The sequence below is a fragment of the Morchella sextelata genome (assembly GCF_020137385.1).
Source record: "Morchella sextelata strain SCLS chromosome Unknown scls_23, whole genome shotgun sequence".
NCBI lineage: Eukaryota > Fungi > Ascomycota > Pezizomycetes > Pezizales > Morchellaceae > Morchella > Morchella sextelata.
This window is the reverse complement of record NW_025408638.1, coordinates 231346-239887: the sequence shown is the minus strand read 5'-3', so window position 1 is coordinate 239887 and position 8542 is coordinate 231346. Positions and strand designations below refer to the sequence as shown.

Below are 8542 nucleotides of genomic sequence, written 5' to 3'. Positions count from 1 at the left end.
GCAGCAATGGGGGAAATATCTAGAATGGAGGAGGACCTATGGAATTTTCGCTATGGATATCGACTAGTCCACACGAATGGCACTAAATAACTAAAACAACGAGCGTTTGGAGGTTGGGGAAATTTAGATTTGAAGTTCTAACCCCTACGACTGGCAGTATGGGATGATGAAAACACGTGCATGTTCATTCATCCAACGCCCTGGTAATCACCCTCTATTTGGCTGTTCTCGAATTGACAGGCCTAGGTGTAGTTAATGGTTTCATGCAGAGCTTGGCTTTAATTTACGCCGATCCTCGGCCCGACCCGTTTTCATGATTACAATCGTCTGCGGTACCTGCATCTCGACTTAAGTGCCGACACGCCGACAATCTTGGCCGTATTTTTATAGCGAAACCAACTTCCTTTTGATATGAGGAATTTGTGTTTTGGCGAATTCTAATCGAGTTCTAGGACATGATCTACTTTAAATTAATGGCGTCATCTAACAAATCTAACCCACACGACCCAGCCAGATCATCCAACCAACCCAGCTAGCTAACCACCCAGTCCTGATATCCACAAATACGAGAAAGAAAAAGAAAAGAAAGAAAGACAATAACAACAAAGCCAGGAGGGAAAGGGTCATCGCATCTATGGTATCTATGGCACCCCTCTAAGCAATCTAGAACGAAGAAAGAACAAAACTAACATCTCCGCTTTATTTCTGTGGGACAATACTCATGAGAAGCTATCGGATTCGTCAGTACCAATTTCATGATTTCTACCAATCTCAATGTTTAACATACCTTCGCCTGCTTCGGCTCAATCATGAGCGCATTCGCCTCAACCATCACGACCGGCTCCTCTCCATCCTTCGGCAACGTCTCAATGTGCCCCTCCACCCACGCCTTTCGCCCCTCCACCTTGACCGTCTTTGCCCTTAAAACGTAGTAGTTACCCGCTGGGGTCGGCTTGCGGTAGTTCATTGTCAAGCTCGCCGTCATGGCAATCTTATTCGGCAGTGCGGGAAAGCAGCACCTCGCCAACCCTTCGTCCAGCAATGTCGCCAACAAACCGCCATGCACTATTCCAGGATGACCGCAGAGGTCCTCGCCAAGATACATGATGGTCGTCATCGACTTTCCCCCTTCCTCGGACCATGTAAAGGGCGGAACAACGATCTTTCTAGGCCCGGAGAGGACCCCCGAGGTGAGGGAGGAGGGACGGTAGGTGGGGGAGAGTTTGAGTGTGGGACGGGACTCGGTGAACTCAGGGTTAGAGCGCAGGGAAAGCGTGAGGGGATGCGTGTTGATCTTTTCTTCGATCTCCCTCTCAAGCTGGCCACTGGGTGTGAAGGCAGTGAGGGACTCAGCGTCGCTGAGGGCGATATATTCTCGGGTAGCCATTATGATTGGGACGGTGGCGAGGATCGAGATGAGAATGCCTGAAGAGAACCAAGTGCGCTGGCGGAAGTAGAAGACGTCTTCGAGGGTGCGGGTTGTGCGCTGGTCTGGAGACGTGTGACGATCAGTGGGGCTGCTTTTAACAGTGGGGGTGGGAGGTTGAGGTTATCCTTACAGAAGTTTCTCTGGAGAGTAGGGGTCGAGCAAAAGTTCCTGGAGAGTAGGGAAGATCGTAGGTGGAGAGTTGATCTGGAGGGCGCTGCTGCTGCTGCTGCTGCTGCTGAAGCTGAAGCTATGGATCCGATTGCGTACGGGGCAGAGGCCCGCAGGCGAGTAGATATAAACATGTTCGAGAAGGAGCTAGCCAGGAATCAAGGGACTGGATCTGGAAAGGTACGGTTGACAGCGAACAGATTAGCAACGCTGGGCTAGCTTGTTAGCAGTACCGGTATCTCCTTGTGGGCCGGTGCCTGTGCTTGCTCTGGCCGGGATTCGATTGCAGAAATCGATAACGGATAGCTCTTCTGTTGAGAAAGACTCGGGGAGCAGTTTCACCGCTGCGCTACCTAGGTATCTACTCTGCGCACCCTCCACGTAGCATTAACGAAGCCCTCGATGTCCTTTAGCTATTTTACAAATCAATTTGTGCACTGGTGGCCCTTTCTGTTGGTCCGGGAGCGATTCCGCCAGTCAGGGAAGGGGAAAAAAAAATGCTACAGATAGAGCTATGGGACGGCGGTGGTTGAGCAGTTGTGCAGGGTTCCTCCTGTCGACCGAGGATCGTTGGGGATGTTCGAGATGCCTCGGTAGAAACCCTGCGAAGACGGATCTAGGCCCGATCCGGCTTAATTATCCGAATCGGTTTTTTTTGTGGACACAGGCTTAGGCCTCTTCTATGTCGGGTCTCGAATCTCGATATCGCCGCAGAATTGAGGGGCTGGAACTGTGGAACTGCGGAACTGTGAATATACCTACATATAGCAATTGGTCGGCGAGTCATAATAATATTCAAGAGGTTGATTGTTTACCTACTGCGTGCTCTTCCTACTGGCGGTTTATGTTGTCGTCTCTGGAATTAACGAATCGCAGATGCTCAAGGGCAACTTCTGAACCAATCTCTCATCCCTCAGTGCAACCGCTCATTCGGCCGCCGGTGCTCCTGCGTCAATCATGTCTTAGGAGTCGGGGCCGGCAAATCATTAGCCCGGAAATGTTTTCGCGGGATGAGCGAGCATGTGAAGCTTGGGTTTGAGGATCTTGGGTGTCTGATGTTAAGGTCTTTTCTCTGTTGCTGCGCATGCACAGAATAGTAGGACGTCACCTAACCCTGACACCTCCGGTGGTACCAAACACCACAATATCACATATTCGTTTGCACCCTAGCCCTGTTGTCGTCTTAATATCGAGATCCAACAAAATGGAGAGAAACGACTTTGTTGACGACTCCCACGGCTACCTGGGTTTGCGTATAGCTCTCACGCATTGTGGCCATATATTGGTCGGAGAGATATTGCCCCGCCTAGAATAGAAGTTGGTATATATGGAAATTGTTGAGTTTGACATTTATCTAGGTATGGGTGGATTGATGAGTGAGTTAGCGATTGTGATGACCCTACACTGTGCTACAAATCTGCGTCTCGCGGGTAACATGGTCGGTGCCGTTGGGATGGTGGTACTCGTCGCCGATGGTTCGGCCTCCGATATGGTTCCTGATACCTCGAGGACGAACTGCGTAGGGAATTGCTGATGCTGTCGTATATTAAGTGGTGTTTTAAAGAGTCATCGGTCTTTCGAATGGAATCACCCCGGAGTGTATCATTACTCTGTCTGGAAGACCTGTTCTACCATGAACTCGGCGGGGAAACCATGGTGTAGGACACTATGACACTCCCTAAAGGTCCCTTTAAACCAACCGTGGCTTCTCATCTCTTCTGTGGTGTTGCACGTGGCTATCCGTAATGCCGAAGATTCAAGTTCATTTCCGGATCATGGTATATCACTCGGTCATTCTATTTCCTGAAAAGAACACTCTCCCGGTTCATAGAACGGCCCGGCGCTCTTCCGGCTCACTATCTCTCTTCCTCCTTCGCTACAGAAAGACGGAGATAGCCGGACACGGGAATCTGGTCGTCGACTCGCGCATACCCCAGCCTTATAGGTGGTGATGAGAGGCGGTTTGATGCTGGCTTTCCGGGACACGTTCGTGCGCTGTAAAAAAGATTTGCCTTTCCATCTTTTTCCGCCTTCGGTTATGCGGCATCTACCATGTATGTCCGTGGCTGTAAGCTTTCTCACGGCGACCTGCCGGATGACTCTAGCGTACCTATTCGCCAGCTCGCTGGGCTGTGTAAATATACCACGGTCCGGGGTAAACGGGCATCCCCACAGCTTCAATCAAAGTGGGAACGTACCTAGCCACGTGCCGGAGAAACAGAGAGGCGTGTTTCCACCGGACATCTTAGTAGCTGGGGACACGTGTGGATGCCACACGACCCTCGGCGGGGCATCGTTGGATGTAGCAGACGACGTTCTGTGAGTAAAATGGTGTGCTCTGGGTTGCGGTAAAAGGAACGTTCGCACATGGCAGGCCGGGCGTTGCGGTGGGTCGGTCCGGCCCGATCTAGCCCGTTGGACCTGGGTCCCAGACAGCTCGGAGACCGGCCGGCCCAGCCTATTAAATATTACCTACGGTCGGCCCGGGGACTACGCGGGTGGAAAAGATATAAAGTATCTAAGAAAGGTAGTCCTCGGGCCCCAGAAGCCTGGGTAGTGCTCCTGATCTAGCACATTGGCATGCGCGGACAAGTTTTTGCGGGTTATGAACGCGTTCGATGTGTTGGGGTGGGTGGGGTTGTCTTCTCTGGCGGAGAGATTACGGATGAACTGCTTGATGTTGGATAGAGATGCTCGCGGGTCTGAAGAAGTTGGGGTAGGTGGTAGAGATATGGAGCTGCATTTGGATGGAATATCTGCGCTAGTCGTACGGTTTACCGGCAAGGAGTGAACTGATGCCGGCACGCTTCCTGCTGGCAAAGCACTTGATAAGCAGCAGCCAACCTCGCGCGCGAGAGTTGCAAGTTCTGCCTACAGACGTTTCTATCCCGCTGAGAATTAGAATTTCATGAGAGAATACCGCTCAGTCTTTAGCCTTCCCAGGGAATACTGATGGGCTATTCAATCCGCTAGATCTTCACCGAGCTGTTGTCCCTCGATAGGACTATTGCGGCCCCGAGACATTCCCGGGCTTCTATTCAATTCGAATGTTACGTTACAGCGATGTATATCTCAAGGGCTAGACAGCAGCAATGGCGGGCTGAGCTCTGATGGGGCTGGCAGCTAGGAGCTTTCGTAGATCTCCAGCTATCCGTACCGGATGAAAGAAGACCATTCCTAACGTCGGCGATCGCGAGGAGGGGTTATTGAGCTAAATGGAGAGGATATGCTGGTAGAGGCGGTGTAGGATTCCTTGCTGTTTCGTTCAAAGGCATATGTACCGACTAAAACCGAAGATATATCAAGAAAATGATATTATTGGGGCTCACCTGCAACGCTGTTGTCAAGCATTAGGAAGTAAATGTGGGCGTCATAGGCTATCACTCGCATCGGTGTGTTACACGAAGAAATGTCGTACTACACGTGCCCGTCTTGGCATAGCAATAACCTCTATAGTCCATATGGGTCTGGTTTTAAGAAACCATAAAAAAATAAATCCGAATAAGTGGGTAGTGGTTAAAATTGTAGTTAAACATGCTAAAACTATGTGTACAGAAATGTTTTATGGGTGAAAAATGCTAACACTACTTTTGTAATGAATTTCCAAATGCAAATTGACTAATATATTTTTTATAATTATATTATTTATAGGATATTTTATATAAGAACTAGTTATCAGGCTCAGTTTGCTGGGATTGATGAGAGTTGCGCAAAGGTGCAAAGGCACGCACTCGATTACTACTATGCAAGTAGAGACCAAATGTAGTAGAATCTTCTGGAGTAGTGTGGGGAAGCTTAGGGGTGAATAGGAGGGGGAGTATATATTAAAGGGTGCGACCGTCCACTTTCTTTTAAAATTAATCTACACTCAGACCATGAAAGGTGAATATTATGTGTAGGTATTATATAAGCTGAGATGGATAGAGGGAGAAAAGCTGGCGTATGTACGCCAGTTTTGCACACTCTACCCCTGTCAGCTTACATAATCGCTTATGGAATTACTTAGTAATTAGTATAATTGCTGATATAATGAGTTAAAACCGTATTTTGATAGCAAAACTGTATTTTCAATACCAAGACCATATGTTCGACATCAAGATTGTATTTCTATTACTGAAATCTGATATCCAATACCAAAACCAATTTTCTTCTAAAAATAAATTTTTTTTTTTTATTAGTTATAGTATCATTTCTATAATTCTTCGTTTTTATTTTTATAACTAATCCTTACTATAAATTTTTCAACCTCATTACGGCAGCCTTATTCTCAAGGGGGCGAGTAGCAAGTATTCCACAGGGTACGAAGGGTGTAGTAGGGGTCGGTGTGGGAACTCGCAATAGGGGTCCTAAGGGGCTCTGACGTCGGTAAGGGTCAACGGGATAAGGGGTAGCGAGGCGGTGGTCTTCTTGAGTAAAGAAGAGGAAGATAATATTGTCAAGTAATAGACAGCATAGATACAGAAGACGTTGCATATGGAAAGAAAGGAAAGGAAAAGAACAAGAAATAAGAACGAACCCCCCTTAATATACCCAACAAAATCCCAATGATGACAAATCCAACATGACTCATACATTAACAATCAACGGAACCCGATAGAACCCAATAGAACCCTTCTGACTAATCCAACTCCTCGTAACCCAGTACATTCCCTAATCGATCCATGAAATTTGGGAGCATTCTTCAGTACTCCATCGACATCAGTGAGCTCACCCATATACGTAAGGTAAAAGAAGCATATAGAGCATCGAACAAGGTCGATACTGCAACGCAAATACTGAACTATGGGGGGCGACGATTGCATTACAGATTCAGATTCTGAATCTGAAAGGCATCATTGGAGGTCCTGAGAGCACTGACGATATTGTTTGCAGCTATCGAAATAACCTAAATGAGTTACTTGAGATTTTCAAAATCGAAGATCGTAGAAAAACGCCAAATGAACAACCGACAGTAGAAGGCCGACTTCCTCTAAAGCGTCTTTGCAACCCCTCCACGAAATCGGAAAGACTTTTCAATATTGCAGATACACTGCAAATAAGTTATACCATGTTGTACCGCCTGATAAAAGGGTATGTGGAAGATGCGAGATGCTCTCAAAGCTTTACCGGGAGCTCTGAGACTATTTTAGAGTATCGGGTAAGGATGATCACATGTTTGCAGGTTCCGATACCAATCTTCCAAAGACTTGAGTTGTACGAGGTCTACAACATTAGGTTTACTGGAAACGCGTCTTTTAGGAAGGGGAAAACAAGAAAGGATTGGACATGGGTATCGGTAGCTTCCTCAGAGCAGTAGAGTGTAACGGAGCCATTTCAACTGTCTGGTGTATGAGTACACACAGGGCCCGGTTACATTCTGAGAGTTATTGCTAGAAGCCAGTTGCATAGTGATATTCAAGTACCGGTAGTGTGGTTAGCTACCAGCTGTTAGAGTAACTACATTCCGGGTGCTAGGAATAGGATCTATTCATAAGAGCAATGACTGATGAGTCTATATCTTACCAGTGACTAGAAGGTCGGTCAGAGTGAAGCTAAAATTACTCAATAATCCTCTGTATCCTCTAAACATTGTAAGACCACCGATAGTGGCAGGGATTGTGCCAGGGAAGGCTACAATAAGTGAAAGCTCTACAGCAATGATTAAGCTTACACCTGAGCGGCAGCTGATTCATGCAGGCTCCGGTTATGTGGCAATTAATGCTGCAGGTGTTACAAAGGCTTTGACTAAGGGTGGTTGCCTTGGGTATCGGAAACACCTGCTGACACTTAGAGAAAAGGGGGGTAGCGGCGGTATTGTTTCCCGGACCGAGGAAAGGCTTCACCAGAACTTAGTAAGAAGTTAGGAGCAGAGAATAGAGGTCTTCGGAGTATAAGTACTCAAACTTATTCCCGCCCTACAGTCCTGTTCTCTCGAGTCTTCATCAGAAAGAAACATAAAGTTCTTATCGGTAGCAGAGCCCTTAAAGATTAATGAGTTCTAGCGATAGTATCTTTGAATAATCTGCAACCTGATTGTCTATCTTGCACGGCCGTCTCTATTCTATCCGATTCTATTTCTCTTAAAAATGACCTCCATTATATGGGGAGTGTTTTGGGGATGCTTACCAAGATGTTTGGAGGCTTTTTGCACTGTGCGGAACAGTATGGGATGAGCCTATAGGCTATATATAGTAGAGCTGTTTAAAGTAAAGGATCGTGGTATTGCTGATAGCTCACATAGACTGCTGAAGGTCTGTAGGAGGAGGGGGAAGAGGATATAGGTCGTGAATATTCGGAGTATATTGTGAATGGCTCATTTGCTTGAGATGGAGGCTGGCAATTGGTTGGTAAATACGAGGATAGACTTGCGTACGTAGAATGAATTTAGTTGAATGCTGTGAGAGCAGTCGTGAGTGCTCTAATTTGAATGCTCCTAAGGCAGTCGTGAGTGCTCTATAGTGAATGCCGTGAGGGCATTTGTGAGTGCTTTAGGAAAGTTAGCCACAATTGGACTCTCTAATTCAAAATTCATGTTATAGTGCTAAGTATGCGGATTGGAAGAAGGAGGTAAAGTTTTGGCCGCTCAGTATTTGAGTTTGACTATCCAGCAAGCCCACTCCAGGAGGGCGTGGTAGGCAGACATTGGTCTTCCAATCAGTAAAGTCATTCTGCATCTTTTCCCAGTCCATGGTTGCTGCTTATGCATTGACATTGAACTTTTCAGATAAGCGGTACCATGGTCTCAACCTCAAGGCTAGTATGATTTTCACGTATCGACAGATACATACACGTTCGTCAAAGGTTTAGTAGTCATCACCAGTATACACAACAGTGCTCGTATTAGTATTCCATGATTGACCGTATAGCAGCATGAAAGATACCTATGTGAGATATCATTTGAGGGACTGATGGTGCTTACCTAGCATTTGACGAAAGCGTATCAATTCAAAGGGATATAAGTGAGAG

The 8542-nt window shown here is 46.9% G+C and overlaps 1 protein-coding gene across 1 annotated transcript; it reads right to left on the bottom strand.

Annotated features, from left to right (window-relative positions):
* Window positions 1-699: 699 nt before the first annotated feature.
* Window positions 700-1731, bottom strand: H6S33_007309 (uncharacterized protein; the record flags this gene model as incomplete). The annotated part of the gene is made up of 3 exons (XM_044838976.1): window positions 700-729; window positions 788-1491; window positions 1560-1731. 3 exons carry the CDS (start codon window positions 1729-1731, stop codon window positions 700-702), a joined length of 906 nt encoding a protein of 301 aa, XP_044688845.1.
* Window positions 1732-8542: the final 6811 nt, after the last annotated feature.